The 27,701-nt window shown below is 41.3% G+C and overlaps 1 protein-coding gene across 1 annotated transcript in view; it reads left to right on the top strand.

Annotated features, from left to right (window-relative positions):
- PRRT4 (proline rich transmembrane protein 4) overlaps nucleotides 1-26,034 on the top strand; it is a 66,380-nt gene extending 40,346 nt beyond the window's left edge. The window contains exon 3 of the mRNA XM_089676960.1: nucleotides 23,859-26,034. Coding sequence (XP_089533086.1) covers nucleotides 23,859-25,777 — 1,919 coding nt within the window. The 3' untranslated portion in view covers nucleotides 25,778-26,034. The remainder of the gene's footprint in view (nucleotides 1-23,858) is intronic.
- The last annotated feature ends 1,667 nt before the right edge of the window (nucleotides 26,035-27,701 follow it).

Genomic DNA, 27,701 nt, shown 5'->3' with positions numbered 1-27,701 from the left:
GCATTCTGTTGTTGGCCTGTTCGGTGGACATCCCCGAGCGGTGTCCGTGGTCAGTTGGAGCCTGTGGGCGGCCAGCGGGGATTGAAGGTGGGAAGCCCAGCCGGTTCAGCAGCAAGGAGCGGAGGGAGGAGGAGGGACATCTGAGAGATGGAAGGGCGCTGGTGGTGCCCATGAAATTGCCTGTGCGGAAGTGGTCATTGAACCTGAAGTTGCAGGTGAGCAACTGGATGAGAAAGAGAGCCGGTGGGTTATACAGAGAACCCCCCCGTATCACATGAACAGAGGGGAGAAGGAAGGGAAATGGGGATTGGTAGCAGGGGAAGAAGGGAGAAAGGCCACACCCTAAACTGTCTATGTCTGTTTAATCCTCTTGTGAAAGGAACTCTAGTAGGGCAGGGAAATAATAGCTAAAATGAATGTCATGCAGTTTGTGACTTTTATAACGTAAAAGGGCTAAACTCCCCCACCAAAAGGCATAAGATACTTGGGGAAATTCATCAACACTCCATAGATGTAGAGTCTCTTCAAGAGACACGTGTAACTCAGGATACAAATGTGAAGATGTACTCGAAACAATATGTAACGTAGTATTATGCATAGTCTCCAGTTAAAGGGGCCACGATAGGGCTGTCAAAGAATGTGAGCTTTATACTAGAGGGAAAAGGGAGGACCCAGAGGGCCGATTTTTATTTTTGAGGGGAAAATTACAAGGAGCTGAATACACACTGGTAATTATCTATTGTCCGAACAAAAATCCATATATTATATATGTTATATATTATTATATATGTAAACCATTGGTAAAACAACATAAGAACAGGGTAATTTACCATCTAGTTAGTGCGGCTAAGGGCCTGATTCCCACATTTTGACTTGCCCCTGACCCACCAAGCTTGAATGACTGGGTAAACAGAGTAGAAAACATCTATAGGATGGAGGAGTTGTGTCATATTGAGGTGGATAAAACTGAACAATTTAGGAAAACGTGGAGTGGTTGGTTTTTAAAACGACTAAAAGATATTTGGAATTGGTCAGAATGTAAGTGGAAGAGTAATGGGGGGAGTTTTAGAGGAGTGCCAGAAAAGGAGATAGGAGAAAAGGAATACAGATATAGATTGATAATTATGAGAGAAGTCAGAGATTAGGATCGGGTGTGCATTGGGGAATGGTGGGGGGAGGGAAAAGGGGGGGTAGGGGATAACATAATATGATCCAATTGGAATGAGCGGGTGAAGTGTGTTTAGTTTTTTTTCAGTCGTATGTGTATTTGATCTTTTTGTATCAAAAAAAGTAATAAAAAAAACCCTTTTCCCCCTTTTTAATAAGAATGCACATTTTTGTACCTGCAAAAAATGTAAATGTATTTTTTTCCAAAAGGTGAACATACCCTTTGAGATTAAGGCCTTATACAGCCTCTGAGCACTGTTTGCTGAATAGGGCAGATTGAGTTAAAGTAATCGTAAGTTATTTATAGTATCTTAATATAGTCTTACAATTAAATTAGATGCTTAGCAGGCCAAATAAAAATTTTTAATTATATTTTCTGATCTTTAACAGCGTTTGATTCAGTGATTTAATAACCGAAGGGACCAAACCTTTCATCTGTCACTGCCACCATAGCTTGACACAGTTGCACAGACTATCAAGACCTATGACCCTTCGATCTGTCCTCTATATTGCCAGCTGACAATGACACAGGCACAAGGGACCTCACTGCATGCTATGGAAATGAATAAAAGGGTTAGCACATGCAATAATGTGGACAAAGTTATCTGCAGTTGGGTATTATGTAAGCAAAGATTAAAGGACTTCAATGGTTTGCAGTCCAGGGTGAAGGGCTCAGAGATGTTCTCAATGCCTAGGTGAAATTATGCCCTGTAGGGCCAGCTAGGAATTGTCTGAATGGTTTCCTGATGGCGGTTCAAAGAATGAAACTCAATTACCTGAGAACAAATACAAAAGAATTTACTACCAGAAACAATAAATAAACAAGAGAAAAGGGGAGAAGCAGATCTGTGAATGTAGTGGGATTAAGGGTGTGTGCTAATTATAATGTACATAGATGTTAAAAGCCGGGAAAGTTATGTGGGTGTTCCTGGACTCCACTACTGATCCACAGCCTTAAAATTATTTAATTTGTTTACTTTTACTTAAAACCCAGGACTTTCATGTGATCCTGTGATCATTTCCTGCCCTGTTGTATGCGCAAGTTTTTACAAAAACTAAACAATAACGCCCACTAAATAGCTCTTCATCAAGCTGCTTAGTTCCTGATCATAGCTACTCATTTCCCTGTGAAAGTTGCGGGAGCTTACGCTTTATCTCTGCTTTTCAAAACTGAGGAAATCGTACTTGAAATCTAGTTTTTTAGCTTGTCATGGTGGACATAGATAGGCAGATGCCTATGAGTGGTGAGAGATCTGCCCGTTCTTGAAGATGCCATGGGCCAGTGTGGTAGCAGATTGGTTAATGTCGTTTTTCCCTTTTTCCATAGAAAGGAAAAATATGGTCAATTGATTTCCCCCCCCCCCCAAGAAGTTAAGAAACATTTGCTATATCTCCCCCATCACAATTGGCCATGTGATCAGATCCTTGTCCAGTTATTGTAAGCTATGGTTGAATCCTGAGTGTTGCTTCCCTAGATTCCTGTCATCTTTTCATACTGTGTGTCAGTGGTTGTCAACAGCTAAAGGAGGCCTCCAATGCGGCGCCTGACATCACAAAAGGGACACACATAATGATCAATATATGTAATGCTTGAGAGGACCGTCAAAAACTGCAGACCTAATAAAGGAAATGAGGGTCAGATATTGTGGAAATGCTACATTTTTGGCTGAGGATATGCTGCAGAAGACAATACGAAACTGGGAATATGAGGCTAGTAGAAATCAATGATATTGTCCTATGAAACTGGGAACATGAGCCCAGTAGAAATCAATGATATTGCCCTAAACAATGTTCCCACTAAAGACTGCTGTGGTCTGAGGGCTACACATCATATATCAAAAGGCAGCATGTGGCCCTTGGGCTGTAGGTTGGTCACCAGGTCTCTAAGCAAATCTAAGCATTACATGTACATAAAGGATAAGTTCACCTTTTATCAAAAAATAATAAATGCACATTTATTTTTAGGTAAAAAATGTGCATTTTATTATTTTTTTGTTTCTTGAGCCTCTAAAGCACAGGTGCCCTCCAGACCATCTCATGTGGCCCTTGCACCTCTCCTGCAGGTACCCCCTTGTCATGGCCTCCACCTTGTCTCAGGAGTTGGCAGCAGAGAGGAGAATAGAACTCCTCTGCCAAATCCTGCACTTCTCAGTGCAGCTGCAGCACCCCCTCATCTCTGCCTCCCCTGGTCTCAGCATTCAACAGACACTAGTAACTGACTCCACTCCTCCTCTGGTTCTCCTCCAGACCCTACACTTTCTGCTTTCCAGCTCTGCCTCCAAAGGGGGTGCACGGTGATGTTACGGAGGGTGTGGGATTCTTGACATCTGATGTAATGGGTGTGGGGTGCTCTAGACATCTAGTCTTACAGATACAACCGGCCCTTTGAAGGCAACCATAATGCTGATACGGCCCAGAATGAATTGGAGTTTGATACCCCTGCTCTAAAATATTGCACCAGCGATCAGAAGACATACATCTCGTATGGGCAGGCAGATACTTACTGACAGGAATCAATGAACTACCACAGCTCTCCACAGCGCCATTGTAGTTCATTGAGAACTCCAAGCCAATGGAAACGGCTGTTGGAACTTGTACTGTTCTCATTCACAGAATTGCTGCCTAATGCAGAATGAATGACACTGCATTGCATTGTAGCGTCTGTTATTGAAGTGTACTGGGGTGAACATGGCCTCAGGGTAAAGGTTCTTAGGAAATGGGAATCAGTTGAACTGATTAACTTAGAACACCAATTCCAGGAATCACATGGTAGTCTACCTTACCAAAGTTCTGGGCCTGTAACCCCGGATCAAAGAAGTGTGAATAAGTATACTTATGCCTGGCAGTACTAGGGTCGTTTGTTCGAATCCCAACCAGGGCACCACCTGCCTGGAGTTTGCATGTTCTCCCTGTGCCTGCGTGGGTTTCCTCCGGGTACTCTGGTTTCCTCCCACACTCCAAAAACATGCTGGTAGGTGAATTGGCTCCTGTCTAAATTGGCCCTAGTATGTGTATGTATGAATGTGAGTTAGGGACCTTAGATTGTACACCCCTTGAGGGTTAGGGACTGATGTGAATGTACAATACATATGTAAAGCGCTGTGTAAATTGATAGCGCTATGCAAGTACCTGAGATAATAAATAAATAAAAGTATACAAGGAGCAGGACCCTCCTATCTCTCTTGTATTGAACTGTATTGTTGCTGTATTGTCTCCCGTTATATTGTAAAGCGCTGAGCAAACTGTTGGCGCTATATAATCCTGTATAATAATAATATACATTTTGCAGCTGTTCACTTTTTTTTTTCCCATATACGATGTAGGGTAACCTTTACATTCTTAATTGAGAAGGGTTTGTATTTGTATTGAAATAATAATAAAGTAACAATGCTGACGAGGACATACACTGTACCTATGTTCTGCATAGTCAATCAGAGGAATAGATAAGACGAGGTCTCTGCTATATAGCATACACATAAGGAATGTATTACATAGACAATTGGCACCTTGTCAAATTGCTGAAGACAAATGAAATGAGAAACCTAACCACAGACTGTTTGCAGGAATGTAAAATAATTAAAGCAAACCCCATATAGGTTCACACCAGATGCAGTCAAGTGCGCTTTTATTATGTATCAAAACCACACGGACCATGTTTAACTACTTAAAGACCGCCTGCTTGCAATGTACTGCAAATGGGCAACCTGTACAGGCACAGCGACGTACCTGTACATTGCTGGCCTCTCCAGGGTACAGGGCACCCCTTGCCCGTCAACATACACTGTGACACAGTGGGATTTTGTCAGGGAGTCCTGGACAATGATTCATGGCCAGGACCTACTGATTGGTTCTTTTTAAACACAGGGCTCTGATCTGTGAATAGAATCAATACAGGGCTTTGTACAGATATCTTTGTTTCTTCTCCCTGCAAAGCAGGAAGAAGGAACAAAGAGATTGTTTAGTAAAAAGCAGCGCATAATACACACATCAACATATACTAGGCACACAATTCTTTGATTACCTGAGATGTTAACCCAGGGGTGGGCAAACATTTTGACTTGAGAGCCGCAATGGGTTCATATATTGGACCCGGGGGCCGGACCAAGAGTAGATGAATGATGTGTATGTGTCATCCATAGTAAGTATAGTAATATTCCCCCATAATTAAGCATAGTAATTAATCCCCCATATAGTAATTCATCCCCCCTATAGTAATTCATCCCCCATAGAGTAATTCATCCCCCATATTAATTCATCCCCCATATTAAGTCCCCAAGTCCCCCCTGTGTCAATTCACTTACCTTTGCTCCGCGCGTTCCTCTCGCCGTGTTCCCGCACCGTTCCGGTGTAGCATGAAAATCTGTCTCCTATGAGGATCTGTCCCCCTTGACGTATCTGCGCATGTGCCAGTTTCAGGCATTAGCAGCCGATCGGCGATCTCCGGCACATGCGCAGATACGTCGAGGGGGACAGATCCTCATAGGAGACAGATTTTCATGCTACACCGGTCTTCAGGGCGGACTGTGAGAGGAGCCTAGCTCCCCTCACGTTCTCCGCGGGCCGGATTATAAGGTCCGCCGGGCCGTATACGGCCCGCGGGCCGTAGTTTGCCCATTGCTGTGTTAACCCCTTCCCAACCAGTGTCGTTAGTTCAGTAACAGTGTACAGTATTATCACTAATCACTGTATTGGTGTCACTGGTGATGTCAGTGTCAGTCAATTCCCTCCCAGTGTCAGATTGCCCACCACACAGTCCCACTATAAGTTGTTGATCACTGCCATTCGTAGTATAAAAAAAAATTCCAGTATATATACTATAGTTTTGTAGACGCTATAATTTTCATGTAAACCAAGCAGCACAGTGGCTAAATGGTTAGCACTTCCGCCTGGCAGTACTAGGGTCGTTTGTTCATATCCCAGCCACAGCACCTCCTGCCTGGAGTTTGCATGTTCTCCCTGTGCCTGCGTGGGTTTCCTCCAGGTACTCTGGTTTCCTCCCACATTCCAAAGACATGCTGGTAGGTTAATTGGATCATGTCTACATTGGCCCTTGTATATGAATGTGAGTTAGGGACCTTAATTTGTACACCCCTTGAGGGTTAGGGACTGATGTGAATGTACAATGTATATGCAAAGCGCTGCGTAAATTGACAGCGCTACAGAAGTACATGAAATAAATAAATAATACACACCTATTGAGATTTACTTTTACCAAAGACATTTAGCAGAATCCCTTTTTTTTCTCAATTTTATGAAGAAATTCGATTTTTAAAATTCTCTTATTTTGATATTTTATAGCACAAAGTAAAAAATATTTTTTTTTTGTTTTTTTTTTTTAAAGATTTTCGTTTTTTTTTTCTTGTGCATAAAAAAAATCTAAAAAACCCAGTGGTGATCAAATACTACCAAATGAAAACTCTATTTGTGTGGAAAAAAAGTATATAAAGTTTATTTGAATACAGCATTGAATGATCATGAAATTACCAGGTAAAGTAGCACAGTGCTAAATAGCAAAAAATGGCCTGGTGATGGAGGTAAAACTTTCTGGAGCTGATGTGGTTAAACGTGGGATTCCTATGGCTCTTATGCACTCACACCAGTGCAGTGCATTCCAGGGCAGTCAAAAGTAGAACATGTTGCATTTTTTTCTGTATGGAGCCTCTGGAGCATGGCAAAACGCACTGGACCACATCTGTCCTCAAATGAAATGAAGAGAGGGGAAAAACGCACTCACACATCAAAAGCAAACTGGAATGCATCAAAAATGAGCATGCAGAAATGCATCTGGTACACAGAAATTATGGTGTGAACTGGCATATAATGAGTATGATTAGTTCAGAAACTATGAAAACCTTAAAGTGTTGTGTGTCATCTCAAATATAGGAATATTTGGAACTGTAAAATTTTTTTTTACAAGTCTTGTAATTTAGGCGCACCTACCAGACAGCATAGAAATGTCTGCAATTGTGACTGTAGCCACAGCAGTGCATCAGCACCTGAGCGATCCCAGGTTGCTTATTGGGCGACGATGAACAGCAGCATACTATTGAGGTTATTTCTTTGTAACTCTGCTCTCCGCATGTTAGTATGTTTAGTCACCGGTCACACTACGACTAAAATTGCGCGCTTTGTGTGCAATTTCAGCGAGATTTCAGGTGCGATTTCTGAAGACTTTATTACTACTTGTTAAGATTTTCAAAGATTTTTTGCAATTTGCAGTGCGATTTCCATTATATGCATGTATGTAAAATTGCAACAAAACTGCAGAAAAAGAAATCGCGCTGCAGCAAATTGCACTTGTTAAGACACTGACATTCACATTCGTTCGATGCAGTTTCAGGTACGATTTCAATTTGCAAATTATGACAAGGCGCTAACTGTCATCACTTTAGCCCCCGGTCACATCGGGTGCGACTTGGCATGCGATTTGTATATCGTATGCCAAGTCACACCCTATTGTCCGCTGTTATATCGGTGCCGAACTCTGAACTCCTCCAGAACCTCCACAGTACTCCTCCGTACTACACCGTAAAAACATCAAAGGGAAACTTCCATAGCATAGCACCGTATTTATTAGGTAAAATAACATTTAAAATTGTCCTTGCATAAAAACCATGTGTATGGCACTTTAAATCCCAGCAAAAAGCAATTCCTTCTCAGAGGAAAAGTGTAGCGCTATCAAGCCCCTCTCTACATGTTTCGTCGTATGACGTCATCAGGGCAGACAGTGTACTTAGAGTAGGGGTGTCCAAACTATGGCCCGCCAGCTGTTGAAGTACTAGTCTCATCATGCCTCTGGGTGTCTTGCCTGTGGATGTCAGAGTCTTGCAAGGTCTCATGGGACTTGCAGTTCCTCAACACCTGGAGGGCCATAGTTAGGACACTCCTGACTTGCCCCCAGTTCACATATATGCAGCTGCGTTTTGCAATGGGCACGAGAGCCCATTCATTTGAATGGACTCCCGTGCCTGTGACACGCAGGGAAGAAGTCCCTGCACTTCTTCTGGAAAAATGCAGCCCGCACAGGAACCTCGGTTCCCAGTACGGTTGCGGTTTCCAGTGCGGGCGGCGTGCCATTAGAACTAATGGCACCACCCCGCGGGTCCGCATTTCTCTCTGTGGGTGGTCGGCTGCACGGATTTTCGTGCGTATCCGCAGTGGCACCACCCGCACAGATGTAAACCTAGGGGTAGAGTGCAGGAGACTGGCATTGCACCCACATTCTGTTGCAAAATATTACATTTTGGTGTGGGGTTTAATACTGCTTTAATGTGCTTCTAAAGGCTCAAGGTTTTTTTTTACCTTCATGCATTCTATACAAGAAGGTAAAAAACCTTCTGTGTGCAGCAGCCCCCCCTAATTCTCACCTAAGCCGACCTTTCATCCAGCGATGTATACTGGAGTCTCGGCCATCCCGGGACTCCCTCTTCTCATTGGCTGAGACAGAAACAGAAGCCATTGGCTCCCACTGCTGTCAATCACAGCCAGTGAACCAATGCAAAGAGAGAGATGACGGGGCTGAGTCACGGCTCCGTTTGTGAATGGACACACAGAGCAGCAGCAGGTGCCCCCATAGCAAGCAGCTATATAAAAACCATGCATGCCCATATGTTAAAGATATTAACACCTATTAAATGTAATGTGCAGTCATTAGCTAATGTTTCTTTTCCTATGTGGAATTGATATTCAGACAGAAACTTTAATCAGGTTTGGCCTGGGTATTAGTAGTGGAAAAAAAAGATGGAAATGTGGAGCGCACAGCTGTGGCTGTGGTGACGTGGGTTACGCCTAGAGAAATGTGGATCTCGGGTTAGGAAGATGGGGATGTGCTTCAAGCGTTAGTATTTACTATAGCCTACTGAATCAGACAGGGATATGGGTCTCATTTCCCTTCTCTATAGCAAATCTGAAAAATATCTCCTCTCTTCCTGCTCTGCAGTGTCTCATTCTCTGTCTTTTGTGTCTGCTTTCCTTCTGTTCAACTGTTCTGCACTCCGTCCCTATGTCTACGCCAAGTATTTAATAGATTCCACTGCAAGGGCCAAGTGAAGGAGCACATTGACAAATTGTACGTTGTCCAACAGTGAAGCAATAGCGGTATATATGATGCTTTGAACACATAGTGGTTTTCTTGAGTTTGAAAACATTCAATTAGTCTGCTTTTCCACACCCTCTGATAGCGAGTATGTTGAGCAGACATTCACTGGTGAAAACAAGTGAAAGCTGAACAGTTCCTAGCATTCTCTCCTTGTAGGGAATTATCCTCACTTTCTCCCATTTCCTCCATGATCATTTTTGTGTAATATTAACATATACAGTATCTCACAGAAGTGAGTACACCCCTCAAATGTTTGTAAATATTTTATTATATCTTTTCATGTGACAACACTGAAGAAATGACATTTTGCTACAATGTGAAGCAGTGAGTGTACAGCTTGTATAACAGTGTAAATTTGTTGTGCCCTAAAATAACTCAACACACAGCCATTAATATCTAAACCGCTGGCAACAAAAGTGAGTACACCCCTAAGTGAAAATGTCCAAATTGGGCCCAATCAGCCATTTTCCCTCCCCGGTATCATGTGACTCGTTAGCAGGGGAGAACTGACCATTTGGAAACTCGGGCACTGCCCGAGGGCCCTGGGGTCAGTAGAGGTCCCATGAGATGCCCCTGATACCTTTTTCATAGGCTTTTTTGAGTTTGGGCAAGGACACAGGGGTCCCATGATCCCCTATTGCCCGGGGGCCCCATGAGTTGTCAGTCCTCCCCTGCTCGTTAGTGTTACAAGGTCTCAGGTGTGAATGGGGAGCAGGGGTGTTAAATTTGGTGTTATTGCTCTCACTCACTCATACTGGTCACTGGAAGTTCAACATGGCACCTCATGGCAAAGCACTCTCTGAGGATCTGAAAAAAGAATTGTTGCTCTACATAAAGATGGCCTAGGCCAGAGATGTCAAACTGACGGCCCTCCAGCTTTTGCGAAACTACAAGTCACATCATGCCCACATGGAAGAAAAATATATTTTAAATATATTTTTAAAAATCTTCTTCCCAAATATATTGACATATATTGTAAATACAATTTTGGCCATATTCAATATATTTTTATATACACTGTATGTTGAAATGCGTTTTTATTACAAAGTATATGAAAAATATTTTTAAAAATACATTTTCAAGTATACTGTGTGTCTTTAAAAATACATTTACTCACATTTTTTTTAAATGCATTTACAAATATATGTAAAAATATATGTTAATGACTTTTTGATATGTTAAAAAAATCTGAAGAATAAATTTTAAAACATTTATATTTATAAAAATATTTTCCAGATATTATGTAATATATAAAAAACGAATTTTAACATGCATGCACACATATATATACACCCACATATATTTGTATGTGTAGTATATATATTATGTAATGCTTGTCAGTCCTGCAATGCCTCATGGGACTTGTAGTTTGTCAACAGCTGGAGGGCCGCCAGTTTGACACTCGTGGCCTAAGCTATAAAAAGATTGCCAAGACCCTGAAACTGAGCTGCAGCACGGTGGCCAAGACCATACAACAATTTAACAGGATAGGTTCCACTCAAACAGGCCTCGCCATGGTCGACCAACGAAGTTGAGTGTACGTGCTCAGCATCCTAGCCAGAGGTTGTCTTTGGGAAATAGATGTATGAGTGCTGCCAGCATTGCTGCAAAGGTTGAAGGGGTGGGGGGGTCAGCCTGTCAGTGCTCAGGCCATACACTGCACACTGCATCAAATTGGTCTGCATGGCTGTCATCCCAGAAGGAAGCCTCTTCTAAAGATGATGCACAAGAAAGCCTGCAAACAGTTTGCTGAAGACAAGCAGACTAAGGACATGGATTACTGGAACGATGTCCTGTGGTCTGATGACACCAAGATAAACTTACTTGGTTCAGATGGTGTCAAGCGTGTGTGGCGGCAACCAGGTGAGGAGTACAAAGACTCTTGGCTACAGTCAAGCACGGTGGTGAGAGTGTCATGATCTGTGGCTGCTTGAGTGCTGCCGGCACTGGGGAGCTGCAGTTCATTGAGGGGACCATGAATGCCAACATGTACTGTGACATACTAAAGCAGAGCATGATCCCCCTCCCTTTTGAGACTGGGCCGCAGGGCAGTATTCTAACTAGATAACAACCCCAAACACACCTCCCAAGACAACCACTGCCTTGCTAAAGAAGCTGAGGGCAAAGGTAATGGACTGGCCAAGCATGTTTCTAGACCTAAACCCTATTGAGCATCTGTGGGCCATCCTCAAACGGAAGGTGGAGGAGCGCAAGGTCTTTAACATCAACCAGCTCCGTGATGTCATCATGGCGGAGTGGAAGAGGACTCCAGTGGCAACCTGTGAAGCTCTGGTGAACTCCATGCCCAAGGGGGTTAAGACAGTGCTGGAAAATAATGGTGGCCACACAAAATATTGACACTTTGGGCCCAATTTGGACATTTTCACTTAGGGGTGTACTCACTTTTGTTGTCAGCAGTTTAGATATTAATGGCTGTGTGTTGAGTTATTTTGAGGGGACAGCAAATTTACACTCTTATACAAGCTGTACACTCACTACTTTACATTGTAGCAAAGTGTCATTTCTTCAGTGTTGTCACATGAAAAGATATAATAAAATATTTACAAAAATGTGAGGGGTGGACTCACTTCTGTGAGATACTGTAAGTAAGCCCAATCACTAAATTCTTATATAAGTTTTAACATGTTAATGTAATTTCAAAAGTATCTTTCAATATTTTTAACCACTTTCATGACCAGGCCATTTTTGCTATACTGCACTGCGCTACTTTAACTGGTAATTGCGTGGTCATGCAACATTGTACCCAAACAAAATTCATATCATTTTTATTTTTACACAAATAGAGCTTTCTTTTGGTTTTATTTGATCACCACTGGGTTTTTATTTTTCACTTTTTGCAATATAAATGAAAAAAGACTGAAATTAAAAAAAAAAACAATATTTTTTACTTTCTGCTATAAAACATATCCAATAAAAAAAATCATAAATTCATACATTTTGGCCAAAATGTATTCTACTAAAAAATACAAAAACAAAGAAGTGTATATTGATTGGTTTGGTTTGAGTTAAAGTTATGGCACCTACAAACTATGGTACATATACTGAAATTTGAACTGTGTGTGTTTTTTTTCTGTTTTTTTATATACTACGAATAACTGTGATCAGCAGCTTATAACAGGACTGTGATAGTCAGTTCGTGCCAGATTGTCCTCCACACTAACTGCCATTGACATCACCAGTGACACTGATACAGTGATAAACCTATACACTGTCACTGTGCTAATGACAATGGCTGGGAAGGGTTTACCATCTAGGACGATCAAGGGGTTAAAGTATAACTAAAAGCAAAACTTGTTTTTTTTTAGTTTTTGATACAGTGGAGCAGGATTAGAACCCCTGTTAGTTTTTATTGCTGTCTGTGCCCCTGTTAGGGAGATTCACCTTCTCTATTTGTCCTGTTTGGTGTTTTCTTTTACTTTCAATGATAATAATACATTTTGGGTTGTCCCCCGGAAAAGTAATAGAGGGGAAATCTTTCAATGGGGACACTAGTTCTTGTGACCTGGGGGTCCTCAATGAATTCCTTAATTTACAGGGATTTACTCTCACTTCCTGTTTGGCTATAGGACAGGAAGTGAAGGGAAATCTCCAAAATGGGATTCGGATAGCAAAAAAAAAAAAACATCTGACAGGAGTTATAACCCTCCCTTGCCTTACCCAAAATGAAAAAATAAAGATTTGCCTATAGTTCTACTTTAAATGTATGCCTAACGATGTGTGCTACTTTTACTAAAAGATCTCTAAGTTGCAGGGACGAGAAACACAGAGATCACTCCCTCTGTACAGAGCTCTGTTGAATGTGAGCTATGGGCTGTGATTGTACAGATCTGATTATTGTCCGGGACTTGCTGGCAGGATCCCACTACGTACAATCACAGCGGGTGCCGGCCGGGGTGGGGTGCCTGAAACCAGGAAGTAGGCTGTGACATATGGGTGCGTTGCTTTGCCTGCAGCAACCCCCCATCCGCAGTACATTGCAGATGCTAAGTGGTTACAGCTGTAGCTTTCTTAAAAATAATACCTAGTGATCCTGCGTTGTCACCCTGTCATATTCTGTGACCTTTTTCCTTTCATTTTCAAAGCTTAACTGATTAAGCTGAAGAAGCTGATTGGCTGCCATGCACAATTGCCCCAGTTTTGATAAATTCTTACCCTCACAAATGTCTTCCAGTTATTGTTTATAGTTCTGTCATCGCCTACATGATATGATTTAGTGATGCTTTAGGGCAGCTTCACTCCTGGTGTATGTAAGTTTTAATGTGCCTATATCATGTGTATGGCACATGCATTTTGGGGGATATCCTATTCATTTTCAGTTGGCTCTCAATTTATGTCAGTGTGGAAAATAACAAACCTGACCCTTGCAACGCACCACAATGCATAATGCGGATGCTCGGGTATTGTGATAAACTGCATGGAGAATAAATCTGGCATTTTGTTGCTGCTTTGGGGCCATAGAAAATGAAGGGGCCAACTGCATTAGCATGCATGCTTAGGTGTTAAAGGGCCCTAAATCTGGAATCCGCATTCTGCAATTTTTCTACTTTGTCTTGGGCTAGCCATGATTGTGTTATCCCATTTTTGCTAAACCGTGAATGAAGGATTTCTCACTGCCTGCTATTGTATTCAGGCTTATAGAGCTGAGGCCGAATTCCACTCCAAGGCATTACAACAGAAAATTCTGGTCTCTTGACCATCATATCTGCCTGACTAAAAAAAAAACAGGCTTGCCCTGGCATGGTGGGAAATGAGTTCAGTGCTCAAGCAGGGAAGTCCTTCCTTCCACTGGTCTGGAAGGTTCCCATGATGGATGCCAGCCTGTCTTGGCCGGAGGAAGGTTGTTTTCCAATTAATATCCTGGAGCTCAGAGTGTCTTGATTGTTCCTGCAACCCTGGACCTCTTAACCACAAGGTCACCTGAACCAGATTCAGTTGGGCAAAGCCACAACAGTGACATACATCAACCATCAAGAAGGCACCAGAAGTCTTGCAGCATAAACAGAAACTGAGCAGATTTTGGCTTGGGTAGAACTTCATGTTCCAGCCCTGTCCACTCTGCAGATTTTGGATGTAGACATTTGGCTGGCAGATTTCCTCAATTGTTCAAGTCTGAACTCCCGAGAGTGATATTTTCACCCTAAGATGTTTCAAAATCTCAGTTGAACGTGGGGGACAACTGATGGACCTACTGTATTCTAGAATCAACAACTAAGGCAAGCCATAGACCATGCAATTTTTGGCAGTAGAAAAGAAAATTGCTCAATTCCCCTGTTAACAGTCAAGTGTTGATGGGCAAATTTCTTCTGCTGAGCTATTGTGTTCTCCTGGCAGGGGACTTGCCCTTGCCTGAAGAACACAGTGATTATTGCTAGCGGCTATAGCTGGCAATAATTGCATGTAATAATCCAACATGCTGGTTGTGCCGAAGTTGTACAACAATCGAACTGGGTACAATCCGCCTGCTCATAGGTGTTTTGAATCTTGGCCAGTCCCTGCTTCACTGGCTGAGATTCGAACCGTCTATGGCCAGCTTTATACTAAGCAGGTTTGATTCCAGGGATCCTCTAGCCTTTGCAGTAGATACTCTGGTGACTCATGGGATCAGTTCATTAACCCCATTAATGTGAATGGATTGCGTTTGGCAGTGGTACTGCCAGTTGAATGTGACCAGGGTTTTAATTTTTCCTACAACATATGTACAACCCTGAGCAGCTGCATGTCCTTTTTCAGGTGTGCCCCTGGCCACACGTTTGACTGATCCCATAAAAAGCCATCTGGTGCTTCACCCTGCCATTGTTCACTCAAAACAGAAAGATGCTTTTAAGATGCTGTAGATATTTAATGTAATAACGCTAATATTACTCCTCTTTATCTTTTTATTGTAAAAAATTAAATTTTCTCTTTTTGCCAAGGGCCCTTTGCTTCGTATGTTCGACAAATGCTTTACATGTCTGAATACTGTCCAAGATATATATATTTTTTTTTTTTTGCGCTAACATCCAAATATTCAGAACAACCTTTTGGGGTGTACCCCTTCTTCAAGGTCCCAGCATTACTAACACACAAAGCTTTATCTGAATGTTAATAAGACCATCCTGAAATTCAGCTCATTTATGTGAAGCTGCTGGATAGGAAGGAGCCGTTCATCTCCTTGGTGAACTTTTTGTGTCTGGCTTATCACAGCACTCTGTGAGAGATGAGATGAACTGTTACTGTCATGTATTATGGGATGCTGTCAGCTGTCTGGGTGGCCTGGAAATAAAACAGGCTGTCTATTTAAATCAAGATTGTTTTATTCTCCTTGCATCCAGCTTACTGGGCAATAACAGCAGCACGCTAGGCTACTTTGGATTTGTGTATACATTATTCTACAACCCTGCAGACACAAAGAAAATCACACACACTGGCTCAATCAATGTCATCATTGGGTTTAAGATTAGTACAACACTCCTTACACCATAAATACTAGTACCATAACACGTAATAATGTATATTTAATATACTAAATATTTAGATTTGTACTCGCAGATCTCTTCTTCTTCCATTGTACCCAGGGCTGTATTCTGACATCACGTTCCGCTAGGTACACCTAAACAATGACTTCATTTGCAGCTCTGCCTCTTTTCGTTATTTTAGTAGTATTGAATGGTAGTATGAGCAACTGGAAGCAGCACAAAGTTTGCATTATGTGTAGAACTACATTTCAGTTGTACAATCAGGAGAGAGAATTCTAAAACTGTAATGAACTTTCTGACTCTTTTTTAACATCCCCTGCACCTCCTTACCCCAACAGTTACCATGATGAATTCCCATGGGGAATGAGCATCCCAATACATGTTTTCCAAAGTGCGATTCTCACGCAAATGACTTGCCTTATGCGCATTTCTTGCCCGAAAAGAAGCAGGAACAACAAGCTTCACCCCTTTTGTTAATGACACAATCGTAGTAGAATCGCATCGAGTTTGGGGTGCCATTGAAGTATAATAGCACCCAAACGCGCATCACATGTTTTGCAGCTATTGCCATACGATTTGCAATTCCAAAGTGAAGTGGGAATGGGGCCTGAGAGTTGGCCAAAAAAGGTTTCCACAAACCGATGTGTTTTTACAATGGCAGCAGTGAGTTTTTTTTCCCCACTAATCAGTTTGCATATACCTTTCACTTTGGGACACATCTGTGTGCTTTAATCCAGAACGTTCTTCCAAGAAAGGTAACAATATTTTAAATTTAGATTTTAACATATATGTAGACCCTCACCGTGTAAAACAACCCATTCAGTTTAGAATATAAATGAAAGGCAAAACATTTGTGTATAGGTATAAAAAAAAAACAAAAAATTAACACCCTATTCTTATAAGTGATCACATTCTCTCTGTTCTTAGCTGCAGTAGAGCTGGGTGAAGAGAAACTGCAGCACACTGAGATCCCTTGGAGGAGAGCAGTCTGAGTTCCCATCACAGCTACCACACTGTGCTCTCCTGCCTTGTGTGGTCAGTTTTTAAAAGGAAAGCCGAGGGACTGGCATGAACAACCAGGTATTTCACACAAAGGAAGCAATACAAGAACAGGATACATATTCAGCAGGCACATGTCACGAAGATGAAATGTTGGGTTTACATATTCTTTAAGGTGGGGTGCTAGTCACTGGCTCATTGTGGTAGATACAACCCTGTACTTTGTTTATAATGTACATTCATTATTCTACCTATAGCACTACAAGATGCAAAGAAAATCAACTGGAAATGAAAAGATCATTGATGGAGGACGACTGTATAGCCTTTTAGAGCAGAACTAAACTGTATTTGAGCACCACAAACTAAAAACACTGTTTATTAATTTTTAATATTCCTGGAAAACTCACCCATCCATCCATGCTATCTATGTCTATGTGCTTTTTTTTTTTTTTTTGTTGAGAAATCACTTTGGAAAAGAAAAACCCTAGCATTTCCAGCTGTGGGCAACTTGAGTAAGGGCAGATGATTCATCTAGCATTTAGTTCCTGGAATCCACCTGCCCTTTGGTCAAGCATGCAGACAGGAGGGAGTGATTAGCTGAGAAAGCCCTTTCTCTCCTACTCCAGATGACAGGAAAAAAAGTCCATAAAGATGTATGAAACCATTTTTGGTCTAGGCCAGAAACCAGGAAGCAACTGAAGAAAAAAAAAAAAAATGAATACAAGTACATATAATATGCCCTCCTATCTATTTACTAATGCTAGCAAGATATGGATTAAAATTGGTAATGTTGATTGACAGCCAGGGGCGGACTGACCATTTGGAAACTCTGGCACTGCCCGAGGGCCTGGGGTCAGTAGGGGGCCCCATGAGATGCCCCTGGTACCTTTTTTCCATAGGCTTTTTTGAGTTTGGGCAAGGACACAGGGGCCCCATGATCCCCTATTGCCCGGGGGCCCCATGAGTTGTCAGTCCGCCCCTGTTGACAGCCTTTAATTCTGCTTCAGTGTTTGCTAATGGAATCTGTTTCACTCGAGTGCAAGTAACAAGACTTCAGAATAGGAGGTTGATTTGCTAAAAACTGGAGAGAGTAAAATCTGGGACAGCTCTGCAAAGAAACCAATCAGCTTCCAGGTTTTATTGTCAAAGCTTAGTTGAACAAACTGAAGTTAGAAGCCAATTGGCTACTATGCTTAGCTGCACCAGATTTCGCACTCTCCAGTTTTAGTAAATCAACCCCTAATGTCTCCTGGGAATTCTATGCAAGTGATCTATTCAAAAGGAGAAAGGACTTTTTAACAAATGGTTGGTCATTGGAAGTGCCAGAATACATGGTAGACCATTCTACCCAGTAACGCATTAAAACAAAAAAAAAAGCATATTCTTTGCTGTATAGATGAACACATAAACATAACAATTATGGGGCATTTTATATTTGAGGTCTTGACTGCTGCTTGGGTTCTACTTTTAAATTGATCGAGTGATCCCCAGGTCATGATGTACTTCAAATTAAAGGAGTTCTATAGTCACAGCATACACTTTTTTCATTTTAGAACATCAACATTATAATAACAATACAAACAATAGTTATTTTTGACAATCCAATATAATATTACATGAAAAATCTCCTGTCGTGTTGTGAGTTCTGCCTGTCTGCTGGACACCTTCTGCAACGTCCTGGATTCCCTGCATGCTTTGCATCTTCCTATCTGCTGTTTACTTGCAATGTCTAAGGACTACATATCCCATGGTACGTTGCTGCCTGCAAGCAGTGATTCCTGTACTGACTCCGCCTCCTGAACCTCCTCCTCTCAGCACCTATATAATTCAGAAGGCAGGCTCTGTGAAATGTTTGACACAGCAGTACCTACTTAGAGGGCATAGTGATAACATCACAGAATTTAATGCTTTCACGCCTACATTACACAAATATGTGTACCTGTCTTTCTGCTGGGAGCAAGCTGCACAGTGCACTCCCAGCACAAAGACCAGGGTGTCACTGAGAGCCCCAGGTCCCGTTCTAACGATCCGGATCCTGGACTCCCAATTCCGGGTCACATGATCGCTGTGATAGCCTTTTGAATGAATGGAGGAGAGAGATACATTGTATTTCTCTAACTCCTTGCATAGAGAAAAAAAATATTTGTTAAAAAAAAAAAAAGATAGATCAAGGTTTGATCTAGTTCAGTGCCAGGGTTAGTGTTTTGGTCAAAGGTCAGGATTTTTTTTTTTTTAATTGGTGTCAGTGTGTTTTAGTTTAAAAAAAAAAACCCCAAAAAACAGAATGCGCACTATTGTTTCTGGGCTGTACTAGGGGTACAAATAACATACACATATATGGTATCGCTGCGATCGTCAAGAGCTGGAAAATGTATTTTGGGTTGTTCTTTGGTGGTAGGTTATGGTGATAACAAGAAACACACAGCTAAATTAAAAAAAAAAATTATTTTTTTTACTATTTTGGGCTTGTTTTCCTTTGATAAGAAGAATAAATCAGAATATATTCATTACCATTTTCCACCAAATGAAAGCCCAATTTGTCCTGGAAAAAACAAGGTATAATTCCCCTGGATGTACAAAGTAGTTGTGGTGATATGTACGGTTTTACTAACACATGTTAACATTGCAAAATTGTGCTTAGGCATTAAGATTTGTTTTACCCTTAGGCGTGAAGGGGTTAAGGAAGTAAATGTGTGGGGAGCTTCACGAAGTACATTTACAAACCTCAAGATCATTCAAAGTAATAGGAGTAGGCTAGAAATAATTGAAATATAATGTAGAAATGAATATGCGAGTTTTCATTTTGATCATAGATACACTTAGAATGATTGATTGTAAATGTATCATTTTTATCAAAACAATAAACATATCATACTTTGCATGGTTTTGCACAGAACTGCCCCGACTATTTATCTGGTCCCTCACTGGGGCTCCTGGCTCCTCCTCTTTGGCAGGTGCCCCCATAGAGCCAATGGTTCCTGCTGCTACCATTCTGCCCAGTGGGAAGGGAGAGAGCCCAGAAAGCCACTGCTCTCAGGCACAGCGCTGCACTGAGATTGAATTTGGGTAAGGGGTGGAGATTCTAGACACAGAAGGTTTTCCACCAGAATGTAGTAAGGTAAAAAAACCTAAAACCTTCAGAACTACTTTAGCTCCTTTTCTAAAGCCGATCATAGATGGTGCCATTTTTTTTCTTGCAGTCAGTGTTGATGGGGAAATCCCGCTCACGGAGCAATTGTGTTCTTCCGGCTAGAGGGGCATGGGGAGCCATCCCTGCCAGGAGAACACACAGTGATTATTACTAGGGGCTATAGCTGCTGGCAGTAATTGCATGAAAAATACAACAGGCTGGTTGTCCAAGTTTATCGATCAACTTGTGTCCAATCAGCCTGCCCATACATGGCTTGAATCTCGGCCGGTCCCTGCTGAATCAGCTGAGATTTAAACTCTTTGGTTGGCTTTATGGTTTGTTTGTTTTTGTTTTTTTCCTCAAGGCAAACATAGCTAAAGGTTCAGCTGAGTCTTCTGTGTGTTTTTGATGGTCCACAGAGAAGTGCAATATTTGTTTTTGTGTTTTCAGTATGTGCAATTACCGTGCCACCCGATCATGAATACTATTCTTGAACTGAGAATATTTTCATCAGGCTGGTGCTAATGAAGTGAACTCTTTTCTGTGCTTTAACTGATTATTATGTTTTTTGGTTGTTGGTGCACTTTTTCACATTTTTAAAGATCAAACAAACTCAGACAGTATGTTCTAGTATGTAGCCACAAATTGTATTATAACATATATGTGACTAAGTTATGTATATGTCTGTCACTAATTGGACATACATGCAATATGTTAATGCATTCGTTTTTCAATTTATGAGTGACAGTCATTAAATATGCAGGACTAGAATTATCCTCACACTTGGTACTACCCAGATCCAGATGTAACATTCTGTAAAAAATGTCCCATTGCTTGTTCTTCCCCACCCCCCTCCAAATACTTACCTCTCTCTATCCAGCGCTGTCCCTTCTGCAGCCCCACTCTCCCCTCTTCTGATATCACAGAACCCCCTGAGAACCATAGGCATCTGCTGTTCTCAGTCAAAACCTGTGAAGAGAGAGCGGGGTGTGTGGCCGAGCCGGGCAGTGTGTGTCTGTGGACACACGCAGCTCGGCTTGGGGAGTGCACCTGTGTGGACGCTCACTCAGCATTCAGCACACAGCTTGCTGAGGAGGCACATTGAGAAGAGTGGAGAGCACCAGCAGGGAATCCCAGAAGGGTAGCTAAAGGGCTGCTCTCTGCAATACCATTGCACCAAGCTGGTAAGAAAAACATCTTTTATTTCAAGAGAAAAAAAAATGCCTTAAAAATCACTTTCATTTTGCCAGGAATTTAAAAGCAAAATATAGTAATTTTGTACGTATTATGTCTTCCTAGTCAATGTTGTGTTAATGTTTTTTGTTCATGAAATAGTGTGTATTATTATTATGTGTTCTTATACACAGCTAGAAGGTGGGGCTTTAGGAACCTTTTTACATATCTTCTTCGTTTTCTTCTTGCCTTTTATTGCAAAAGAAGAAATTGTTTACAGACTTGATAGCTGATGTTGAAATACAAGTGAGTCAGAGAAGTGGCTCATCGCCCTTTCTTCTTCTCCCTCCATACGTCTCCTTGCTGTTTCTATAGCTAGCCTCTGGTACTCTGTGAATCCTTTGTCATGCAATAAATGTTTATTTATAAAACACAGATTTAATCCATAAAGTAAAACGCAATCTAATACATCAGTTTAATTGCATACAGAAGTGAAAAAATGTAAACAAATTTACCCCAAACCATTGTAGCTTATATTTAACAGGCATCCCATAAACATTTGATACTAGGAAAAGGCAGTCTGTTAATTAGAACATACCAGTCACATTCATAAAATTGACAGATTTTATCTGTGCCTGGAATTTGGACATTGTCTTGTTTGATAACAAGATTTTCTTACTCTCACTAGAATATAATTAAATTAGTTCTTTCCTGTCTTTCGCTGATGCACTGTACATGCTGGAATACCTGGAGACTGGTAAGAGTAGTACAGGGTGTTTTTATGTCTCTGTGTTTTTGGTTTGAAGAGGTGGGAGAACTGAGATCTGTCAGAGGATAAAATAAGCTTCACTTTAGACTAGAACGACAGATCTCCATCTGGTACCACCTGGGCTGTGGATGTACTCGCACCTTTTCTTCAACTACCACGTACAAACATAAATTACATTTTAACTGCAGATGTCTGTTTTTTTTCAATCTGATTTTTTGTCTCTTTGGAACTGGAACATTTTGTTTTGTCTGACATTTAAAATTGGAAGGACTAGGTGGTAAGAGCATTTAGGAAAAAGAGCAGTCTTCTTGTGGGAAATCTAGACAATTCAGCAGTATCTTAGAACGTAAACAGCAGTTTTAATATAAAACGTGGCAGAATGGGGGAGGATTGTCAGTAAAGACCCTTTGGGATTTTTTTAATGTTTGGTACAAAATACTCGAAAACCAGGAGGCTTTCCCTTAAGTCTTCATTAGTCAGAGTGTTTGCTCAGGAAAAAATGTGGATTTATCTCTAGAGCCAAGCATCCCACTCTTTTAACCTTATGAGAACCATTGCAGCAATAAGACATAATCCACTAATGAAGATTTCACTATTTCTAGAAGTAGGAAGAAAAGGGAAAAATATTAGTAAGCATCATGTATTTGAAAGTATAACTGGCATTTATTGGGTTTTCTTTCAGACTTTGGTGATCCCATCAAAGCTTCTTTCTCCGTACCACGAGTGTCAACTGATCTTTCAGTTCAAAGACAATTGATGTTACCTTGCAGTAAAACTAACAGAGTGCAGAACAAATCCCAGGTCCCAAGCTGCCTGCACCTTTACAGAATGTAACATGTTCACAAAGATAAAAGAAACCTTTATTGAGAGAAATGTGGAGCTGCCATTTCTGACCTCCTTCCGAAAATGCTGTTTGCCTGGCTGTTGCTGGTCACTAACTTTGAACCACCATGCAGATCAGGAAAGTTAGAGCAAAATCAGAACTCTTATTTCCTACTTGTTCTGGGTCATTAAAGGGTTAGTTCACCTTTTCATAAAAATAAAGGGTGAACTAATACACTGCCAGCCTCACCCCCGATCCCCACTATGCTTACTTCTGTGGGTGATGAGCTCTCAGTGTCCACGTAACCAGTGTAGTGGACTTTGGGATTGGAAAACCCTGCTATTCTTCATGTTCCTTCCATAGGGCTTCCAGAACGGATTAGAGCGATTCCAATTGATCAAAGAGGTCAAATGCCAGAGTTGACTAATTAGAATTGCTCTGATCTGTCCCAGAAGACCTACAGAAAGAAAAGCAGGGATTTCAAATCCCTGGACTACTACACTGGCTGCGTGGGCACTTACAGCTCATCACACACGGAGGTAAGAATAGTGCGGATCGGGAGGGTGTGGCGTTAGTTCACCTTTTCAGTTTTTCTGAAAAGCTGAACTTACACTTTAAAGTCATAAAGTACGAATGACATTGTATCAGAATGTTGACTATGGCACTAACATTTGCAGAAGGAGAGCTCAGCAATGGCAGCCCATGTCTCTCAGTACAGTGTTCCTGTAAGTATTGCTTACTAGTCCATGTTATTAGCTATTTTAGGCTTAAAGTGACACTAAATGATATCCTGATATCCTTATTCTCCAAAAATAATCCATGCACACCCCCTTTTCCCACTCTGTTCCATTTGTATGGAACAAGCAATGCACGTTAGTTGCAGTCATGATCACTGCTTTATGCACACTATAAATCCCAAAGTCAATGGTCTCTAGAGAGGTTGGTTACATTGCTACATACAGTGGGACCATGGGGAATGATTGTAGCCACCCTCTAACAGGAAGTCTGAACACAACAGCAAAAAAAAAGGCTGAAAGCAATAGAAGGTAATTTTTTTGAGTCAAGAATATATACTGGAACAGATTTTTAAAACCAGAGTTTAGCGCAGCTATAATCTTGACTAGTAGAGGTTGTTCACACAAGGGCAAAAATTAAAAACTTTACATGTAAATTTCTGTCCTTTGACATTTCTGACATAACTTTTTATTTATTTTTTTTTTCAGATTTGATCTTAACTTCACTTGGTCCAACATCATCAGCAGACACTTCCACCTGGGACTGCTACCATTCTGGTTCTGAAAAATGTGATTTTGGCATGACACAGACACCAACTGCTCATGAGCCAGACCCTACTCTCCATGGATACTTACTTCTTTCTTCACCTCCAATTTTTATCACCTTGCATGCTGATTGGAATACTTCTGTGACTGACTGGGGCATTGCTTGGGAAGCCTTGGTATATGGATCTGTTGGACTCTACGGGACAGTGGCACTGCTTGCTCTGCTCTCCATCTTTTGTCTTGTGTTTAGATGTCCATCAGGTGGCTTTTATTTTGCAGTGTTACACCTATTGTTGATATCCTTAGGCAGCAGCCGTGCCTTTTCTCTCTTTTATGATGCTTATGGCCACCAAGATCGTCTTCCAGCGTTCACTGCATTGCTTTTACATGAACTGGCTTTTCCCTGCATGACATCAAGTTTCAGTATAGTCTTTTTGTTGCTGTGTTCACGATGTCGCCTCCAACAATCCTCGCCAGTCTTTCCACGACTTTGTATTTTTGCTTCAGCAGCTTTTCTCCACTTTATCACTGCTGGAGGAGCAGTTGTAGTAGTTGATGTGTTTCAGCAATACCATTTTCTTTTTTTGGTTTCTCGAGGAGTCTATGTAGTCTTAACAGTACTACTGTCCTTCTCTTTCTTTATCTTTTGTTGTGTTGCAAGAACCCAAAACACCCAAATCTATGATCTCAAGAGTTCTGCTCCTCCTGCAGAATATTCTAGTGGATGTCCTTTTGCAAATTTGAAAGACTGGAGCCGAGCAGCTTATATTGTTCTCTTCTCTGCTTGCTTTGGTATTTTGAATGCTGGTCTTCAGCTGTATGCAATGCTTTATGCCATGGGTTATGGTGGAGGTATTGTTTTTGGCCCTTGGCCTTGGTGGGCTTTTCAGTTAAGCTCAAGTCTCTGTGAAGTGGGCATCTGTTTACCGCTTGCGCTTATAGGTGGATACCCAATTTTTTGTGCCAATGAAATAGGGAGGACAAACTGTTGGACACAGCTATTTCATCTTTCCCCTGGTCATGTGGCAATGAAAGCACCTATGTTACAAAACTCCAAATGGGCATCTTCCCAACATGAAAAATTGCTGATATGTGACACCATTGTTAGGAGCGAGTCCGAATTCTTTCCACTCTATACACTAGTGGAGAAACGCTTAAGTAATGGCGAAGACCTGAGCTTAATTTACCACAGCAACAAAAGTCTTGAGATTCAAGGTTTAAGCTTCCAGGGTTCCAAAACACCTTCATTTATAAGTGTACAAGTTGACAGTGACTCTACTGTTGACTTTCGGCCTCCATCTCCAATAAATCTACGACGCAGCATTGATGAAGCACTCTTCAGTGAATCTCTGATACCCAAAAGTCTCTTCCATGGTACTGCACTGTCTAGTAGCTTGTCTCTCACTGTCAAAAGTGCCACACAAATGGAAGACTGTGTATTTAAAGAGAAGGCCTCCGACAGAGGTCTCTATCGAACTTCATCCTGTGTGGAAATAGAGACGGGTCTGCCCATTATTCAGGCCGTTCCCACCGCTCCCAGACATGATACTCCAACTTCATCTTCACCAGGTGTATGGAGGGGAGAGCAGAGCACAGCTAGTTCTCTCTGTAAAATGTCAATGGATGGATCATCTTTAGTGCTCTGTTCCAGTCCAGAAGCTGCTGTGTCCTCCACTACCTGCTATAAAGAAAAGCAAGAAACAGGCTGGCAGTCAAAAGCTGAATATCATACACTGACTCCCCCATCACAGGAGTCACTAGAAGTTGCTTCTCAACATGGCAGTACTTTGAGAGATGACTTAATAGAAGTTTTTGGACCAATTGATGCTCTGAGTGTTTGCAGTGAAACTATTGATTTGTAAATTAAAATTTTAAAGTTTATTATTATTAGAGAGGGGAGCTACAAAAATGAGACTTTAAAGTGCCCCATGGGTGCTTGCTGGGACTCGCTCACTGGACATCTCACATATGACGCACATATATTGAGCAGATGTGGTTATTATTGAATTAAAATACAGAGTATAATTGATGCTAGTGATTAAATATGAAAATGTATTTCGATTGAACCCTGCATATTTTATATATTCTATCATTAAAATCTACCATCTTTCCTTTAAAATAGTAGCAATCCTAAAGGAGCTTCTTTATTACTAGGTATGAAGTGTGAAACTGGATAAAAGAAAAGAAATTTTGTTGCAATCTGGTGACTTTGGTGAATGCTTATGACGGATATCTGGCTGGCATGCATATGGTTACTAAAGGGAACCCATAGGGATCAGCATGCGGGTAAAAAAAAACAAAACTCCCAGTTGAAGATGTTGATTTTTTTTTTTTTTTTTTTTTTATGCAACAATCCTCCATCCCTCCGCTAATATAGCAACAGCTTGTCATTTTATGGGCAAGTGTACACAGGTGTTATGCACAGCATCTGTTTATTTAGCTTCCAGTTCTATTTGGCATAGGGAAATTGGGAATTGGAGTGAAGCAGTTAAAAGCCTACAGCCTGGTGTCAGTTCCAGGATAAAATCACAAGTACAAGCGTTACTAATATGTGTGTCAGGCACTGAAGACATGTGCCGGTATATCCTTAAAGTGTATATAAACCCAAATATAAAAATGTACATACTGTATATTGCAGTTTACCTGTTCTTAGATGTGGTGGCTGCATTAGTTTTCTTTTTGGCTAAGAACATTTTCAGCAAATACCTGTTTTTATTTTGTCAGAAATGCTTTGTCGCTTTCTAGGAGCTTAAAAGAGAGCACAGACATCGTAAAGTGGTTGTAGGGCACATTAAAGTGGTTCTAAAGGTTGAAAATAATAAACATGTTATACTTACCTGCTCTGTGCAATGGTTTTGCACAGAGCAACCCTGACCCTCCTATTCTGGGGTCCCCCGCTGGTGATCTTGGCTCCTTCTTTTCTCGGAGTACCCCCACATCAAGCTACTTGCTATGGGGGCACTCATGCGGGCTCGATCCCATGCCGGGCTGTGTGTGTGTCTATAGACACACACTTCGTATGGCTCTGCTCCGCCCCTTCTCCATTCTTCCTCACAGGATTTGAGAGACCATAACAGAAGTCAATGGCTACCAATGGAGTCCCCTGTGAGAGGCAAAAGAGGGGAGAAGAGCTGCTGCAAATAGGTACAGCAATGAATCAAGATCAGGTTCAGGTAAGTATTTAAGGGTGGGATGGGGGGAGCAGCTTTTGAAAGGGGAACAGAGAATGCATTAAGGTGAAAAAAACCTTTTGCCTTTATAACCACTTTAACTTTCTTCAGTAAACTACAAATACCATCAATCCACAATATAATGGAAATGTGTTTGAGTAGTTAGAGTTCAGCCTTTGTGACAACTAACTTTCTCATTAGATACAATGGACAAAAAAAGTATAGACATGAAGGAACATTAAGTCTGTTATTCACATGATTATTAGGGGTATAAAAAGGTCTAGGGACCTATGAGCTGCAAAATATACAATGATTGTTTGAGTTTAAATAAGCTTTTACATTTTTGTTTTTGGGTTTAGATACACTTTAAAGCTGGTAGACAGCCCATAGATCGTGATCTGACTGTAGTTCACCAATTGGACCCTATTAGAGTCACAGGCCACGTGGAGTTAAAAAAAACTCTAGATTCAGGAAAAGAAAAAGAAAAAACACTTTGCATGACATTTAGCAAAACTGTTTACCTGCTGAGATCTCCTTAAAGTATAAGTAAAGGCAAACTTTTTTTTTTTCAGTTTTGAATGGAGTGGGGATGGATTAGAATACCTGTCAGTTGTGT

This window comes from Staurois parvus, unplaced genomic scaffold (assembly GCF_062004578.1).
Source record: "Staurois parvus isolate SC_StPar_1 unplaced genomic scaffold, SC_StPar_1.0 ptg000175l, whole genome shotgun sequence".
Classification (NCBI taxonomy): Eukaryota; Metazoa; Chordata; class Amphibia; order Anura; family Ranidae; genus Staurois; species Staurois parvus.
This window is presented reverse-complemented; position numbering and strand designations above follow the sequence as displayed.